The sequence below is a fragment of the Dinoponera quadriceps genome, unplaced genomic scaffold (genome assembly GCF_001313825.1).
Source record: "Dinoponera quadriceps isolate SergipeBrazil2010 unplaced genomic scaffold, ASM131382v1 scaffold163, whole genome shotgun sequence".
Lineage (NCBI taxonomy): Eukaryota > Metazoa > Arthropoda > Insecta > Hymenoptera > Formicidae > Dinoponera > Dinoponera quadriceps.
This window is the reverse complement of record NW_014554384.1, coordinates 201,872-221,122: the sequence shown is the minus strand read 5'-3', so window position 1 is coordinate 221,122 and position 19,251 is coordinate 201,872. Positions and strand designations below refer to the sequence as shown.

The window sequence follows — 19,251 nt, the reverse complement described above, 5'->3', positions numbered from 1 at the left end:
TTCCACGAGCATTAATCTTCGTTTCGCGTGACATTTCGCGAACGAGATCGATCGATCCGCCGGTTCACGCGCGAATTCAATACGCGCACGCACGCACGCACCTGCGACGCCAAAGGGTTGCCGGATAGATGAAGGCAACCGGAGGCAGACAGGGACGGCGGGCCAGGTCGTATAATCGAACTCGAGAGCGTTCGGAGCAGAAACGAGAGAGGAAAGTGCATCAGGAGTCGTATTCGTGACTTCCTTCGGCTTCGATGGTGCTCAACTTCTATCCTCGCGAACAGATAAGACGAGACTAACTGCCGGAAGTGATGGAACGGGTGGGTCTTTTTAAAATATAGGAAAGAGAAAGAGAGAGCGTATGGTATATAATAGATTCGTCTAGAGACGGACATGCTGCATCTCTCTCTTCTCGCATTGCCTCGTCCGAAAAGTTCGCCCGGCAAGAAAGCGTCGCGCGCGCAGTAAAAGAGGAAGTCGTCGACAACGACGACTACGTCGACGTCGATGCAAAATAAAATATTTACATTTCAATTAAGCGCGAAAGTTGGCGCAGTTTGTATAAAAGTAAAGTAATTATCCGGCGAATCGCTGGGAGCCGCGTGTGAGTTAGGACCGCTTAAATATTGCAGCGGCGAGTTTGCGAGCGCGGCAAGAGCGAAAGGGTTAAACGCAAAAGTAAACCACCTCGAACGGGAAGGGTTAAGCCGGCTCTCGTCTCGACCTCAAGCGAGCTTCCCCGAAGCCCGAGATGGCTTTTCCCGTCTCGTTCGCCATGTAATTAATATTCTCGGAAAGACAGTAATAGTGCGCCGAGTGCCGGCGCGCCAGAAGAGAGCGCTCATTGCCGTTGACCGAGGTCGACCATGATATCCTCGGGAATCGCGCCGGAGGGCCGCACGAGAAAGTGCATACCGCGCTTCTCTCTTCCGTGATCGCGGACCAGAAATCAATTACGCAGAAGCGAGACGAAACGACCCTTTTTCTTTCGCGGCGTCGTCTTTTTGCGACGCAACAATAAGAGCACGGCTGTCTCACGTCGCTTTCTACCGCTCGAAGAGCTCGGCACCTTCCCGAAAAGATCGATCGATCGTACGGAAGGTCGCGAATCGCAATGTCGATCGGAGTAGAAAGAGATTTCCGATGCTGGGTGCAATGCCATGGGGGAATCTCTCTTTCCCTCTCCCTCTCTCTCTCTCTCTCTCTCCGTCGTTTATTTTGTTAAGTAGATTTGTTTTATTCAATAGATAAACATTTATATGATACATATCCCGTGAAATATTCAGCGAATAAATATTTCACACGTCATACCAAGTTAATAATGTGTTATACGAGGGAGATAATGTGCATAATATTTGATATTGAATATTTACGTAATTGAATTATCAGTTATCTAATGTAAAAGTAAATATTTATTATTGTTCGAGCACACGTCGGTAGGAGAACGCAAAAAGAGAGAGAAAGACGAATTACAACGACACGAAAAGCACGAGGGTACCGAACCCCACTTTCTCGGAAAGGTGCGAGAGCTCCCCCCGGACAGAAACGGAGTCGTCGACGAGAATTTCGAGCGCGTCATCACGAACGGCGGAAAAAGGGGGACGGAAAGATAGACGGCGAGAGGGCAAAGAGAGGAATGAGGATGGTGGGGGACGAAGCCGAGATGGAAGAGCCGGTTCGGGTCGCCCATGGCCGTTATGGATGCAAATCCGCGTACGAAACGTATAAAAGATTTGCAAGAACAAATACACGCCCGGGAGTTTGGCCTCAGAGACGGGGTGGGCGCGAACAAGAGAGAGATCGAGTGAGTGAGTGAGGAAGGCAGAACGGCGGAGAGGAGAGAGGGTTGGGAAGGAGAGCTCAGTCCCCGATGGATTCAAATGAGGATAAATATTTATAAAAGAGTGCGCCGATGGAGTTCCCTTCTCGATTCCTCCCGAGCCGGGATGCGGACGTTGCGAGGAAATATTGGTTCTCGCCTCACAAAATGAGAAATATAAGGAGAGAGAGAGAGAGTGGGAGAGAGAGAGAGAGAAGAAAGTGTGGGAGAAAAGGAGGAAGAAGGAAAAGAAAAGGAGAGAAAGAAAAAGAAGGAGCAGCGGGATAAAGAAAGAGAGATCGAAGGACGCGAGCGGAATATCCGCGACAAAGCCGGCTCAAATTTTTGACCGGCTCGGAATTTGGTGAGCGGTGAACTCCCTACTTGTCGGTTTTCATACTTCAATCATCTAACCCGTCTAACTCGGTGAGGAAAGAGGAGGAAACGGAAGAGGAGTCCACGTGAGTTCGGGCACCACTAAAACACGCAGTTGTAGGGGGACGTCGCGAGAAAATGCGAGAGATGCATAACAACGTAAATACATCGCACCCTCTTCAACACTTAAATGCGTAAAAATATCGCGCGTCTAAATATGTGATTTCATAATCCTCTTTGTATAATATATCCAAGTCACGCGCGGGGATTGCCGAGGCGTACACACCGACAGTCAGTGATACCCGAAATGGTTAAAGGCGCGGCGCTGAAATCTTTTCAAGCTGCCGAGTGTTATTAATAAATGCCCGACAAGATTACGCACTGAAAACGCCCGGCTTATCATTCGGCGGGGCAAATTGCCGGGGGCGTATTTTTTTCCTTCATTTAGCCGGGGCGAATTCTCGACGCTTCTGGGAAACTAATATACGACTGCGGCGCGCGGGCTTATATCCGCGGCGTATATAAGGCACTTTGGGTTAACTAGCATAAGCGTTTAGGTCGTTAGCGCAAGTAGCCGCGTTATTATTAGAGTTACGAGAATAACATAATATTATCCTTCTCTCGCGAAACGAATGAAATCAAATCCGCCGTTTCGCCGCCATTGTCGTCGTCGTCGTCGTTGACGTCGTCGTCGAGCGAAGAGGTTAAATAACGAGCTGCGGCGGGTTTCTGACGTCGACGTTGCCCCGAAAAAGCAAGAAGAGGAGAGAAACCGAAGCCCCACGAGAGAAGTAGAGAGAGAGAGAGAGAGAGACAGTGAGTGAAAGAAGGAAGGACGGAGGGAGAAATCGAGACAGAGGAGCGGACGTGAAGGTGAGAAGGAAAGGACGGCAGAAAGACGAAGGGAATACGTCCCGACGAGTAAATGCGACTGACATTAATGGGGGCTAAATAATTTTCTTTCCCCCTCCGGTTCGCATCTCTTCGTCGGTTTGAAATACGCACGCGTCCTTAGGAAATGTCTCACTCAAAAGGAGAGAGGCAGACAGGCAGGAAGAGAAGGATAGAAGGAAGAAGAGAGAGGAAGATAGGGGGAGGAAGAGAGGTTATCCTCGCGATTTTCCGGATAACGAGAAATGCTCTCCTCCGAGCGAAGACGCAGCGAATATTAAAAAAGTTGCGTCCAAGTCCCGGGCGCGCGCACACTCGCGGAATAACTTTAATAAAATAAAAGGGAACTAAAAAAAAAGGAGAAGAAAAAGTGCGCCGGGAGCGGAAAGGTTCGATATGATATCGGAGGGCACATACGTCTGGCGCGCGTGCGCGCGAGAGCGGCTTTTTCTCCGAGATTCTCTCGCGATCCGCAGAGGAAGGAAAGATAGGGCCGTGCGACGGCACGCGAAATAATCAGTTTCGCATATATCTTCTGATACGCGCGCGCGAAAACGGGTAACTCGGTAAAAACGCACGTTTATTATCGCGCGATCGCGAATCGTACGTCGCATTGCGAAACCGCAACGCCGATATTATTTCACTCGCTCGCTCGTTCCGTTCTCTTTTCCACGATATATCACCCGCCAGCCGTACTACGTGCTATCGCGTTTCAACGTGCAACGTTGAATACGCTAAGTGCCACTAAATGTTTAGGATACAGATGTTAACTTTCGTGCCCAGCTATGATCGTTAGGTCGCGGCTGTTAACTCCGAGCTTGGCGTGCATCCTAAGAACTACGTTTCTGCTTTTTTATCCTACGTACATTTGCAATTTCCTGCTCGCGTTTCTAAATCCTTGAAACGCGTACGAATATCATACTTGTTATGCAATATAAATTGTATACCTAATATTTCTCTGCAATTATCTTACTTTCGCAATTTTCCAGAAAAAAAAAGACAAATTATGCATTTTATCAATTTATTCTATTTCTTTCTCCGTATTTCTCATTGTAATATATATATATATATATATATATATATATATAGCACATTAAGTATACAATTTATGTAACAGATTTATGCGATAAATTATACGTCTATATATTTTTGTAATTAACTTTTTCTGTCGTCCGGAAAAAATGGAAGAATAAAATATTTTATTAATCCCGTTTCTCTTCTCTCTCTCTCTCTCTCTTTTTTTCTTTCTGTATTTCTCATGCTATAATTTTCAGCGCGCTTCTCCAATGCTCGCCGGCTATTAGATCGTTTCTTTTTTTCTCCACGTCGTGACTAAGCGAGAAACGCGGATAGAGATCGAAGCGTTCGCGCGCGTCTATCTCGTGACTTTTGGCGAACCGTCTCGAAATAGACGCGGCTCGTTCTTTTGGCAAGGAACGAAAACCCGTTTTTACCGTCGGCCCTCTGCGAAAAATTCCCGACGGCGTCCACGGTCACGTCCGGGAAGATTACACGTCGCGCGCGCGCGTGCGCTCGCAAAAACGCGGTGAGGGGCGAGGCGGGGAATTGCAAACGGCGCGATCTCTCGGTGTCGCGACTCCTTCGGCGTTCCCCTGTAATTTCTCCCGACGCCGTACGCACTCTTCCATTTGGTGCGCCGGAGTGCGCGCCGCGCGACTCGATTACGACGCCGATTGTGGACACTTCGGCCCACTTCTCGGCGCTTTCCCTCTGATTAAACAGACACTCGCTCGCAAGCGCGCACGCGCGCGCAATCTAAATCTTATTTTCCGCTGTTAACGACGCGTATAAGACTCATTTCGCCTCATTTGCATGACTGGTCGACACACTCGACAAATCGTCCCGGAAGTATTCTTATGTACACAGCTTACGGCGCAGAGTGACACTCGTAAGTTCACGCGCACGCACCCACGTAGGCAGAGAGACACGTATACGCACGCGTAACACCGCCGACTCGCGTAAATCATACATCACGTAGCGGTTGTCGAGCATGATTTTAAAATATGACGATTCCAATATCGCGGATAAGAGAAAAGACGCGTCTCTCGTTGTAAGACCACGAGAGAAAGAAAATAGTAACTCAACGAAACGATAATGAACGAACGGACGAAATGACAGAACCCGCCTCTCGCTTGGTGCGCGAGTGATCGACCGACTCTGCGAATAGAATGGCTAATTCTCGATCAATTACAGAACATCGACTTTGAAAAATCGAGACACGACGAAAAAATCGGAACTTTTAATAAAAAGTAAATTAGATAAACGTAAGTACACAGTGAAAAATCTTGTGTTAAAAACGGCCCGCTGAAATTTTATTAAATATGTTTTAATATAAATAATCATTATGTCTAAAATTAGACTGATATTTTTGAAGTAAAATTAAAAGAATAATCAACGAAACGTAAAATATATAATTATGTGTTTAGAAAATTAAACGATTTCAATAAAAGAAACGAAGAAACTAACTTGTTAAACCGTCCGCTAGTCGCAATATTTTTCTCCCATGAATGGTCGCAATGTATCTCACAGATACACTCATTTTTCTGTTATTTTCCTCTGCTTCTTGAAACAATTTTTCTTTCATTAGCACTTGGCTAATAGACCAGGCACTAAAGTACATAAAAATAGTGAAAAGCAAAGAGAACAAAGAAGAAGCATTGACAAGAATGAATTCGACCTTGAAGTCGTATAGCAACGACGATAAGTTGTAGCCTGGACGTGTTCTATAGGATATTACGACTAACGAAGAGTTAATTAAATAGAAATTAAAGTATAATCCAAAGAGCGTTAGCGTCGAACGCCTTTAGGTAGTGTTCGGCAAGGACCTTTCATCTGACGTCTATTAGCAACGCTCGCAGTTTAAAGCCTAAATTGTGTGTTTAAATTAAAATTGTGTTTCTTATCCATGGTTAACCATTAAACTGATGATTTTGGAGTAATAAAATTCAATTCTTTCAAAATTTCATAATTAACATCAATAGAAAAACATAATTTTTACGTTATCACCAGGTCAAGCTTAAATCACAAATTAACCGAGAAATGAAAAAACGTGCCAAAGGAAGGTTAATGAATTTTAGTACGATTTATTATTATATTTTGTATTATTTATTTCTCGTAAAGCGAAAAATCGAAACAAATAGCGTTTCACCCAGGGTTCCCTCGGGACGTCTCTGAGAGCCGAAAATCGGAACGGTTGATTACCTGCGGGTTCTGTCACCGGGGGGGATCCTCATTGAGCGTCCAAAGCGAATCGACGAGAGTCCCGTTCGTCTTCGCTCTATTCGCTCCGGTCTCGCGAGCGTGGCTCACGCTCGAACGCGCGGAACGCGACGCGCGAGCGCGAATGCATCGAGCGTCGTCGACGACGACGAGCGCACAGGGGAAATGCCGGCGCCCGGGGTTCAAAGGGACGCACGACATCGTATAATGCCTGAACGGACACGGCGGCCGGGAGCGCGAGAGGAGCGACGGGAATAACAAGATCATTTGTCACCAGCCATTTGCATACGTCGCGCGGTGTTTCATGCGCCAGCGTGTAAGGATGAATTGAATGAACCTTTGTTGAATATTGGATGAAAAGTGAAGAGAGCCCGAGCGCAGCCCGTGCGCGCGCGCGAACGAGCGCGTCCCCCCCCCNCCCCCTCGACCGGTCCTCACCCTCTCCGCCACCTCCACCTCTTTATTCGCGGTCATCCTCCTCCTTCTCCTCTCGCGCGCGTCTCTTTATCCGCGGTTCACTCCCCCCGCCCTGCCACCCTTTATCCTTCCTCGTCCTGCTCTCCCACGGTCGTGCCGCGCGTTCTTTTTTCCCGGCTTTCATCTTCCTGCGTCGCGCACTTTTTAGCGCGCCGCTACAAAAGACCGACCGACCGACCGAACGAACGAACGAACGGACGAACGACCGGCGAGCCGCGCTATGGAAAATATTGCGCCGGCCGGGCCGATTTTCAATTATTACGCGACGCCGGGAAACTCCGGCTTCGGAACGCGGAAGCGGAGGTAACCTCGGGCTCGGCTACGAACTTTGTACTATGTATTTGTGTGTGTGTGTGTCCACGTCGAACGAACGTGGATGTCGCGTGACGTACACACCACATACACATACACACACACATACACACACGGAGCAGTTGTGACTTCACTCTTAAATTCCAAAACAATCGTGTATTCATGGGAATGGATTATCGATTTTTCGATACAATTCGGATTTAAGAGACTTGCAGTGCCAGAGATGCGACAGAAATACGATCTGATTCGTAAAGCCGATTCAATTGGTGTATCGGTGGAAACGGAAGTATTTTCGGTGAAGGACTATTTATTCTCCGAGTCTGTAACGTTTCTTCTTTCAAATGATTTTATGGTGCGATACGTACCTCCCCTCCCCCCTTCCGCAATTCTTCGATGAAATTAGCGGCCCAGATATGAGCTGCGTTAAATGATCAAACGTATCATTCACGGCGCATGCGACGCATCGACCAGTTTGCTCGGCGCATCGTGCATACCACTAATTGTGATTAATTATCGGCGGACCGTATCGATTGCCCTTAAGGTCAATCGAATCGGCTAAATCCGAATTCCCCGAACGACAATAAACTCGAAAGTAATAACATTGTTACCGCCATCCTCGAGCTGCACTGGCTAATCTCTGCAAGTTTCGGCCGGTTATCGCTTAAGGTAATAACACTAGCACAAAATGAGTTTTTTGAAAATTCGTTGAAACTTGCATTATATATAAATTTAAATATGCCTCAATTATTGACAATTATAGGTAGATTGAACATTCGGAAGCTGGGATATTCTTGAGGGTAATTTTTAACTTTTTTAAAATTATATTTAGGATTTTAATGAAAAATTACTGTGATATTAAGGACTAAATATAATGATATTATACAAAAACTGAGGCTTTTCTTACATATTTCTTGCCGTTTTAAATCATGTCATTTAACACGACCGGACACGCTAACTTATAATTTAACACGATTAAACGTTTTAAACAACATAGTGTAAAACGGCAAGAAAAGAACTTCAATCAAATGTGTCATTTTCAGACGTTTATGCGTGTAAAAATAACACACTTGGGTTTGCGACATACATAACAGCTGTTGTACTCAGCGACAGGCATCAGTAGATTGAACCTCGATCTTTGAACCTGTCGCTAAGTACAACAGCTGTATTTCGTTCACGTTGACTTAAACTACAAATATGCGACGGATGGTCCACCTTGAGTCGAATACCCTATACATGTTTATCTCAACTTCATTTCAAATGATAATTTAGGCAGTGAAATAAATACATAGAAATGTAATTTTGATAAATACAAAATGTATGAATGGCCCCTTGATGCGCCACTGGAAATACGGCACTCCGCGATACAACTATCTTGAAGAGCGATGCCTCTCGGTGGGGAAATTCGGAATTCTTTGAGGAACGCGTGAGAAAAACGCGACGGTTACCGCGCATAAAACAGCTATAAATTCTCGCGTAATGTCGCGCTCGTAATTTCGCATTTAAATGCGTCACGGACGAAGTACCTTTTATCCGCGATCGGATGTTTTATTTGGCGGACGAGCGCGTGTCTATATCCGCGCGCCGCGATATTATACCTTCAACGACGCCGGTCGACCCAGGCACTTCGAAGCTAATAAGCGCAACAATTCCCGCGGTGGCCACCGCCAGGTATCCAACTAGCCCGACGAACAATGGCCGGCTGTGGTTACTGACACGCTGCTTCGGTCCAACGGCGCATTGACAGAGATATAATTAATGCGACATGTATCCGCCGGTTGAATAGAGCCGCGAGCCGGAGGTTTACGCATGTACAGGGTGTCCGATTCGTACGCGTCGCCGCGATCCTTCCGACGTATTCGCGGTTTAACGGGTTACTCGAGACGGGAAAAAAACCCCAGATAACTCTCGTAAAAGTAACTTTTGTACCGGCAAAAGCGAAGTCTCGTCGCAACTGAACCTGACGAGCTCGCCGTCTCTTTCGCTCCGAGACGCGCGAATCGAGAGAGAAAATCGTGCTCGCGGCTCCCGCGAATTCTTTTTCGCTGTCCGCGACAAACGAAAACGAAAGGCCGGGAGAGAGAGAGAGAGAGAGGGGAGGTAAATTTCACAGTCAAATTACTCGCACGCGGACATTCCCGCGAGCCGCGATATTTTTGCCGTAACAAGTGGTATACCCCGTAAAAGGTTAATCAAGCAGCGACACGTTATCGGAACGCGGCGTCGGCGCGCAGCTGCAGGTGCTCATTCATAAAGCGCCTCTTTGTATGCGACGACAGCAGAAGCTCGTTTCTGTCGGGCGACCATTGTGGAGAGGCCGATCCTTATCTACGGGACGTATCCGTGTCGAGGCTGTCCATAGGTTCAGCCCCGGTATCTTAATAAGAAATCGAGCCGAGCGCAAAATCACGCGGGTTGCGCCGCGCCATGTCGATGCGCATCGATTTTTATCGCGACCGCGGCTACGTCACCGCCGCCACCGCCGCCGACGTCGTCGTCGTAAATAAAGGCGTAACTGTCGGCGTAAGTGATACGTACGTATTACACCGTGGAAATACAGGCGAGGTGCTAGTAGTCGCATGCAGTCGTAAACGTCGGCTTGCTAGCTTTTATTATCGAATCCGTCGGCCGCATGAAACTCCGCTAACTGAAGTTTCGAGCTTAACGGGCGGGTAGAGTCGATATCGTTAGCGTCGAGGCGTGTCCGAATGAGTGAGCGAGGGAGAAAGAGAGAGATCTATACGCGCGCCCGCCGAGACGTCAATCTCCACGTGCGTCTCGGTCTCTCGGAGCCGGTCTCCCCGCCCGTATTTTCGTCTCTCGACGTGATCTCGCGGAATATAAACAGGCTCGCGAGTGAATAAGTTATTAACACATACGCCGATTCTCGAGTGCGCCGACGCCTGCGACATGAAAGCGCGCACGGTGAAGAAAGGCCGATCGGAGAATCTTATTCACCTCACGCATCGCGCGATAACGAGTAATCAACGGCCACTTGCGCAGTGAGAAGCATCCGGAAAGCTTAAACCCCGGCGACATATGGCGGAGATAATTATATTTTTCGAGGAAAACACTTACTTTTCCGCTTACGCTGCTCGCACCGCTGCTGACGATACTTCGGATTTTATCGAGAATTACATCCGCCGTCGGAAGGACGCGAGAATTATATTTTTCGCGATAATCACGTTTTCCGAGGAACATGCTCGGTTCCGCTTAACTCGTAAGTGGACTTCTTTGCCGTAAGCGATCGCGCGGCGGTCAATTTGACCTATATTTTAATTTATTCCTGTTTTATGTGCAAACAAAACTTTTCATTTTTATTTATAAATATTTATAAGCCGTGTGTTGAGGGAAGACATGTTTGAAATATAAAATAATCATTTTTAGATATTGAAAACCCATATTTTTAAAAATATTTCTTGACATATTTGGACAATAAATACATAGCTTGCAAATTACGCAGTAAATATAAACGCTGAAAGTGATAAAATAAATTTTAATCATTATTGCATTTCAACTTAAGGGGTTACACCACAGTAGAAATTTCAAAAAATCGATTCTTTTTTTATTGGCTTAAAAAATCCTTTGAACCCTCTAGAATAAGAGACAAACGGTTTTATATCTGCCAGAAATCGTTTTCATTGAAATTTCGAGCTCTTTCTCGACCCCTCCCGACTGCTCCGAAACGACTACCTGCGGTAAATACGACACCTGCTTGTCGGGTACAGCATTATGTCTTACCATTCGATTTCTAACTTCTCTAATACACTAATAGATGTCGTTAGAAACATTTTCAAGCATTTTGAACACAAAGTACGTTAGTACAGCGTCCTTTGATGTTGAGAGGAGACGTAAATTTTGCGTGGAAGTTATTCGAAATCACGATTTTCTTTTGCAGTGCTAATTTTTCACACGTTATTTGTAGCCTTGACATTTATGTGAGTTACAATGAGTGAAAGAAAGAGTATGCAAGCCATAAAGGCTCAAATAGGAAAAATGGAAAAATGCTCAGAGTCTTGGTGCGAATGGAAGAAGGCGCAAGCAACGGGTTCCTTAGACTCCTTTCATCATAAGCCGGCACTATCGAACGAAGTTTTTGAAGCCATCAGACCAATCTACGAGGATTTGAGCCGTGACGAGTTGCTGAATCGTTGCTTGGGAGGCTATACGCAGAACAGCAACGAAAGTTTTAATTCTACAGTCTGGCACTTGGCTCCTAAAAATTATTCAAGCGGAAAGAAAATATTACAAATAGCAAGTGACATTGCTGTTTGTAATTTTAATGATGGACTGATAAACGTTTTAAGAATAATGAAAGTGATGGACATGAACATTGGACCACAATCCTACAACTTTTGCTTAGAGACGGACGCTGCTCGAATACAACGCGCGGACCGCTCTTTGACGGACGCAGCGAAAGAGGCTCGCTCCAGCATAAAAGCGTCCAGGAAAGAAAACGAGGAGGAGTTTAGCAACCTGGAAGGTCAGCTTTACGGTGCTGGAATAGCAGATTAAAGGTAAAAAATTTTTAATAATCCAAATTTTTATTTTATTATGTTTGAAACACGAGTCAAAACTTTAAACGCGTTTTTCTCGAAACACGTTTTTTCAAATCGGCACGCAGCATAACTCAAACAATTTTCTATTTTTTCACTCCAAATTAATATCACATCTTTAAAACAACATTCCGCATAGAAATACGTAGCCGATTTTCGATAAGTTAATATTTCGATTTTTTAGGTACAAATAAGTGCCCGTTTTTTGGTAGAAAAATGCACTTTTTTTTTCAAATGCTCGCCAATTTAACAAAAATGAATATATTCAAAATCCCCTACGTATTTCTATAGCTATACTAATGTAGTTTAAGAAAAAATTTTTTATTTTGTTCCAGATTAATTTTTGCTGCACTTCTACTGCGTGCCGCGGAGCCCCTCCAAAAAAAACCGTTCCGCAGAAACGGCTGTTGGGCAGCCATTTTGTAATATTTTTTAATAAACAAAATTTTTTTTAAAACTTCAAAACATGCTTAACAACATCCTTAAAAAGAACTACTCTTTTACTTTTCCTTCCACTTAAAAAAAAATCGCAATGAAACGTTAAATTTTCGCTCTCTACTGTGGTGTAACCCCTTAAAGTTTAAACACACAGAATATATGGGCACCACTTAAATAATGTGACTGTTTAAAGCTAACAATAGTTCTTGTTGAAATTAACGTTGTATTATCGCATCAGTCTGTTATAAATATATATTTATATCCTCGTAAATTGACCCTTTACAGCAGATTGTTACAAAAATAACCAAGAAAATATCAACAAGAATTTTTATCGTTACTTTACTACTTCTTTATCGCTCATTTTCTTGTATTTTTCTCATATGTTATCGTTTATTCTTCTGGTAGTCGCTGTCTTTGTTGCAACGTTTTAAATTTTCATTTACACCAATTGAGTGCTTTTTAGATCGCTTATCATTTATAAGACTCGCTTCGTTTTTCAATAATTAAATTAATCACGTTTTTTTATTACATCGGCGTAAGGGGACGCATACAAAATACTAAAGTATTCGTCTTTGTTTCATATTCAATAGCAAAGACAAGATAACGCTTGTGTCGCTAAATGGTAAGTACCCAATCAAATCCGTCGCCGAAAATAGCGCGAGAGGATTTTTTTGGCGGACCTTCCCTCGGCCCGACACCTACGCGGCCGACACCTGGGGAAGAACAGGAGGGAAGGGTTAAGGGCGCCGCGAGAGGTCCTCGCGGCCCGATTTAAAGGGTCAATAAATCGCACGGCCAGGAAGAGGGCCCCGAAGCGAGGAATGGAAGAGAGATGGAACTTGCGAGCGAGGCTCGAGCGCGATAGCTCGCCGCATTAATAACGCGGCTGGGACACGATTTCGCGCTCTTTATTGCCGGTCGGCGTTGGGTCGGCGCACATATCGGCGCGGCCATCCATCGTCCAGGATCTCTCGGGCTTGCGCACGACATATCCGCTTACGGGATATATCGTGCCACGACGACGAAGACGACGAGCACGACGACGACGGCAGCGGCGGCGCTAAGGTGCCTCGTATAACGTGCCGCTAGTTTATTGCCCGGCCCGAGAACAGGCACGAATATCTTCGGCGTACTATAGCACGGACACGTTAATGAAACCTACGGTTGACGACCCCGGCAGGTGTACGGCGTGGTTTTTAATTGACGAGCGTAAAAGTCTAATCGATCGTGGAAATATGCGGAATGATGCGCACCCACCCAGCTTCGCGATTACCCGTTCAACGGTAGACAGGGTGGGAAGAAAATGTGAAATATCATCGAAGCGACATTCGTGATCGCAACCGGATGTGAGCGAACCTCGAGAAGTATAATTATCGCCGTTGAGCGTCGCCGAAGGTCTTGGGAGCGTCTCTCATTGCGCGAATAGTTACAATTGTTACCCGGTGACGAATAAAATGAAAGCCGTCCCGGCGGATGTGAGGTCAATTATTCCTTAATTGAAATACAGAGATGAATCCCGGAGTCGTCGTTAAAACGAAGGGTCTTCAAACGCGAGTTAAACTATCACTACTACCGAGCGCGCAATTAAACGTCCAAATTTTACATCACCCGCTTAAATCCGAATAAACCTCATCTCGCTGTCTCTAATTTCTCCCTCGAGATTTTTGCGAAAAGACAGAGAGCCGACTGGGCTCTCGCCGGGACATCTTGTATTTATAACCTCGTGGCGGAGCATGGACGGTGTTCCGCGACAATTACCGCATCCGGAAATCGTGAAAGGCATAGAGATGTCAGTTGCCGTGGAACTGCCATAGCCGTTTCTACAAAGTGAACAGTTTGCGGAGGGGCTGCTATGGCCCGCCATTGCTAACGAAAGGGTTAAACGGCGACCACCCCGAAACTCTCCGGGCTTGCTCGTTACACGCTGTCCCAGTTTAACGATTTCCCCGCGCGATTACGAAACAGCGGTTGAGTTAATTAATGAAAGTAAAGTTCCCGCTTTTCGGCGTGACAACGTCGTCGTCGGCGCGTCCCGTTCCCGTGATAATGACTCACTTAGCGAGACGCGATGGCCCGGTCTTCGTCTTACTTATTTTTTCGTGTCTCGGCCGATTGCGATCGTAATCGCATATGACAATTCATCGTATCTGTTTTGACGTTTACTGTCACGTTCAACTTACTTTGTACAGTCGTTCTTCGATTATAAAAAATATGTGAAACCAGTAAGAGGCGACGACGAATGTTTTTAGTGAGAAAATAAACGAAAGAGGTCGAAACAAACGGAAGAGGTTAGCTGAAGATGGTCCAAATTTTCGGGAGCGAAACGTTCGATAAATTTCATACGATATTTGTAAGATTTCATTACTCTTCACAACATCCGTATCTTGGCTCTCATTCGCCTTATAATTGTTATTTGATTGTAAACTTTAAGACACAATTTGCATATTTACATTTAAATAGAAGGAAATCTGCAATTCACAAACATTTCTTCGATAATAAACACAGGAATTGGAGACATTACATAATTGACTCGATGGTGGTGAAATATGGTGATAAAATATGTAAGAATTTTCATAAAACTACCACATATTTTGAGAATTGTTGCTGGTAGAGAAGTGTTCCTGGTATGCATGCATACGCGTAAATTGTAATTTTACACCTTCAGTGAGACCTTAGAGCCCAAAAACAAAATGATATATCGGTTTTGACGGCTCTCCTTTACAGTTTGAAGAGATGAATCAAACTAGTCTGCGTTGGAATCTTCATCGATTTTGGGCTGTACATCGTTGGCCACACAGACGGTAAAACACCTGCTCGTGGTGCTCACGCTGACTCGACATCCATCATAGCCACAACATTCGACATCACGGTGTTCGACGGTGTTTTTTTATCGTGACAATGCCGGATGAAACATGCGAGCCGCGGCGACTCGAGACCTCACAGCCGACTCGATTATCTATCTTTCATCAGTTACTCCGAATAATGGTATTCAGTGCGCTTCTCCGGGAGAGCATTTGACTGATTCTCAATTTTCGCAGCATCCGAGGAAGTAAGAAAGTAGGAAACCGCAAAATTAATTAACACCCATAGCCTCTAAAGTGCGTTAACCCCCCGCTACTGTGTCATGCCAGGCGTCGGCTCTACGGCCACGGTGTTCTCGCTCGACGTCTGTCGTGGAAATCTGTGTCACAGCCGTGAACACAGTCGGTGGGACACAGTGCCGTATGATAATGGAACCCGAAGAACGCGTCGTGCAACATCCACATCGTCGACGTCGACGTCCTTCCTCTCTCTCTCTCTCGAGCGCGCGCGCTCGCACGACGGTCTTATTAAGATCCGATTTACACTTGGTCGGGAAAGCACGAAGGCGCTTTTGTTCGCGTCGACTGAAAACTACGGAGCGAGGAGAGAGAAAGGACGACGAACGGTGAACGCGTTCTTTTGTCCGTCCGTTTCGTTTCTTCCGTTTTCAGGTCGCGGTGGGTTACGCGGCTTCGCGCGAACGACGACGAGACGACGACGAAGTTGAGCGAGAAGCGCGCCCGGAGATTTCGACGGCTTACGCGAAGTTTATGGCACGGCCGCCCGCGTGCTATCGCGCCGCTCCTCATGCATATTCAGAAACTGCGCCGACAATGAAAAAGCCGAGGGACCGAGTCGGCGTGAAGATTTACGTAGCGCCGCGCACCTTATCCGGACGTTCCGCGATCGCTCCACGACGCGAGAACGACGTGTCGATTTGACCAGGGTTGGCCGTTCGCGCGTTAAATATATCCCGAGTCGGAATTTTGACGTTCTTAATGTTAATTTGCACCGATTTAGACGGCCTGTAGACTAAAAAATCTGTTTTGATAATACACATTTTAACTCCTCTTTCGAACCTTTAATTCTGCAGACTGGATTTTAATACTACCTTTGACAATCTATTTTGACACCAAAATTTCGACTCGGGAATAGTTTACGTTTACGCGTAAACAACGTAACATATATATAATAATATATAATAAGTTATCTATGAAACGAGTAATATATGAACCGTTATAGAATAGCTCTTTCTTTTTACATTTCGTAAGCTTGTTTCTTATTTTGCTTTTGTTAAAAGCTCGAAGAATCTTGATAATGAGAACACTTGTATACTAATAGCATGTACATCTTTCATATCACTTCGAAAGTGCAAATAATTCCGAGCGCTAGTCAGCATGAAGAAAGTCCGTATAAAAACATCATATAGACAATACGTAAATGATCCATGTAGACGTAATCTCAAAATCTACGGCACAATCCTGGATCTGACGATGGACTTTAATTTTCATGTATGCATTTATCTTATCAGTAGTTCGTCGCCTTAGGTTTGATTCGGAGTGATTGAACAACTTCGGGCTGAGAAGCGACGCATGTCGAGCGAATGATCAGCAATGCCGCTTTCGGACGTTGAAATTGACGAAATATCTCCGTTTATCCGCGGGTCTCCGCATGTTCGTGTCGTGCTCTCGGTTGGAGACAACTTCGTCAATTCAGAGTGGTGAGAATTGAAAGGGAGGGAAGGGGAAACGATCGAGCCGAAAAACAATCGTCTTGTTATGCGAATTTTGTTTTTAGATCGCGTTAAACGCGCATCGCGCTCGTTTTGCGGGCTGCACTTAATTGCGAACAACCGGAGATAACATGTCCGCTAATTATGAAACCCGAATCCGTGACAACAATGTAGGAAACGTAGCATTGGCTCGTTTACAGTGATTCGATTCCATCCGAGCGCGACGCGCGGATAATTGAAGGTACCCGTTTTAAATGTGAATGTGCGATCGAAAAGGATCTGAAAATTATGCCATGTTCACGATGTATGCAAAATATTAGAAGGAAGAGTTGCGATCGAATCGTTCGACGGTGCAAGGAAAACAAATTAAATATCAATTCAAGACTTACATACTGCAATCGATGAGATTATTGTTTCATATATAAGAATATATTACAGTTATTCCGGAAACAGTAAGTCTTGTTAAAACATTGTTTAAATTATATCAAAAAGATAAAAGTGTTACTTCGAATAATTCTACATTTGAATTAAATGTACGTTAATCCTCTTCCAATAATATGAACAATTTTCACTTCACAATATAAATCAAATCTTATATTTAAGACTATCTCAGGTTAAGTTCATCCTCAGATGTTTTGTTAGTCAAATATTGTCTCAAAATAAGAATGCTCTTTTTTCTGTGTATGAATATCATGACTAACAGAGCAACAGACACCGAGTCTCGTCATGATGTAAGACTCAAATCAAGCTCATGGTCTAGGTCAAGGGCTGAGAAAGAGTCGACGACCTCTCGCGCGCTCAACGGGATGCCCATGGCGAGAGCGAGTTAACGCTCTAACCTCTGATTGCGACGCGGTTGCCATGGAATCCTCCCTCGATTCAATCAGACACCCTTCGTTCGAATCAAACAGCATCATTCCGCGTCACCGGAGACGCGATGGGAAAAAAGTGCCGGCTAATTAGAGAGTGAATGCGATGACGCGGCGCGCAAAGTGATGCGCGGTCATCATCGACGTGCTCTGTGTTAATTGCTGAAAATGAGACCGTTCGAGAGTCGCGTGACGAGAATACGGTAATTATGAATTCAATTTCTTACCGCGTCGTTTAATGATTTTCGATTGTTCGTGCAGCCGCGCGAGCGGAACTCGTCACCTCGCGTCGCGCTGACGAGGCGCGATCACGATCGTCGGTGTCGTCGGAAGGATAATCGGAGTTTCTTAAACCGTTAAATGAATTTATCTCGAGTGAATTCGTCCGGCGTTCGCGTATCGATCGCGTCGGGCGGAAAGGGAAAAGCGAATATAGGCGAATATATAAGCGAATAAGTTGATCCGCCGCGCGCGGAAACGCGAAATCGCCGCGAAACAACGTTGCTCTTGCGCCACTCGTTAAAATAAATAGTGCGTTTCTACGAGCCGCGAGGAAGAACCAATTCCCGGTGAGGTAAAGTTCGCCTGTACAACGCGAAACGCGAGGCTGGGTTGGGCGAGGTGAGGCGAGCCGCGGTTGCTAAACGTTCACGAAGTTTGAGAACGGCAGTGACGAGATGCTACTAATTTGTTGGTTAATTAGTTAACACGTCTGTAAACCACGGAGACCGGTCAATTCCGTGTGGTTGCGCAACAGAATGCAATTCAATAATAGCGCGAATGACGCCTCCGTGGAGCGCGCATCCCAAATAAGATGCGTATCAGTCGCATACGAATGCATTCCGTATTGGCAAAATTGCGTTGCGTAAAGAGAATATGTAACGGAAAAGGATGGAACATACAACGTTCAAATTTGACGGGAAATTAAATTTCTACGCGGGTAAAAATAATTTCGCTGTTGCAGCGAAACCGCAAGTTTGCCGCTGTATATTCGTCGCGACGGCGATAAAATTTATTTGACGCTTACCAAATTAACGAATCATTCGTAATTAGAGCGGGAAACAATTTTGTCGCCCGGGATAAAACGACTGCTAGGGGAAAAGTTTCGCTAAGGAAAAACTCGCACGAGCTCTTGGCAGATGGAATTTTCCGAGGTTTCCTTGGAAAATTTCGTAGAGATTTCTAAAGGAAAACGGCGAAGGGGGGGGGGGATTCTTCTTTCTTTCATTCGAGGAAGATCGGGGGACGTCGTCGTCACATGAGAACGCGCTTCAATTCGCGATTGCAGTGCTCCAAGCGGGGACTGGAAATCGCGATCAAATTGTGCACGCATAAGTACGAGAGAGCGCGGGTAATATTCGTTTCACGCGGCTTTCGTATCGCGGCGGATGAAGTCGTAAATTTTCGCGTCGCCGTGCGCGCTCGCAGGCAACCACGTCAGTAGCCAGAAGGAATTGCCGTTTCGGCAATGGGGGTCGAAATACATATTCCGGCGTGCTCGCGTTTTGCATTCCATAAAACTTGCGTGTCGAAAATTTGCATGGTTCGACACGATAGCGCCGTCGGATTTACACCGGGTATATTTTCGAGAGCGTGCACACACGCGCGAAAGCGACGAAGCCGAAACGTTCATTATTAAAATCGGCCGTTGTGCGCCGTTGCGCGAGTCTCGTCGAGAGAAAGAGAGAGAGAGAGAGAGAGGGAGAGAAAGAGAGGAAAAAAAATGCCTATTCCGGACTCGCG

General features: G+C 45.6%; 2 protein-coding genes across 3 annotated transcripts in view; one reads left to right on the top strand and one right to left on the bottom strand.

Moving 5' to 3' along the window:
• The window catches only part of LOC106748061 (RNA-binding protein Musashi homolog Rbp6), a 728,960-nt gene that overhangs the window by 611,714 nt on the left and 97,995 nt on the right, over nucleotides 1-19,251 (bottom strand). The gene's annotated exons all lie outside the window — the stretch shown is intronic.
• On the top strand, nucleotides 11,092-12,143 carry LOC106748078. Its single transcript, XM_014626279.1, has 2 exons — nucleotides 11,092-11,628; nucleotides 12,003-12,143. Exon 1 carries the CDS (start codon nucleotides 11,108-11,110, stop codon nucleotides 11,624-11,626), a length of 519 nt encoding a protein of 172 aa, XP_014481765.1. The 5' UTR covers nucleotides 11,092-11,107; the 3' UTR covers nucleotides 11,627-11,628; nucleotides 12,003-12,143.

Bases quoted from the DNA above. Each gene is read 5' to 3' on its own strand.
- LOC106748078 (XM_014626279.1), top strand. From the start codon at position 11,108: ATGGAAAAATGCTCAGAGTCTTGGTGCGAATGGAAGAAGGCGCAAGCA.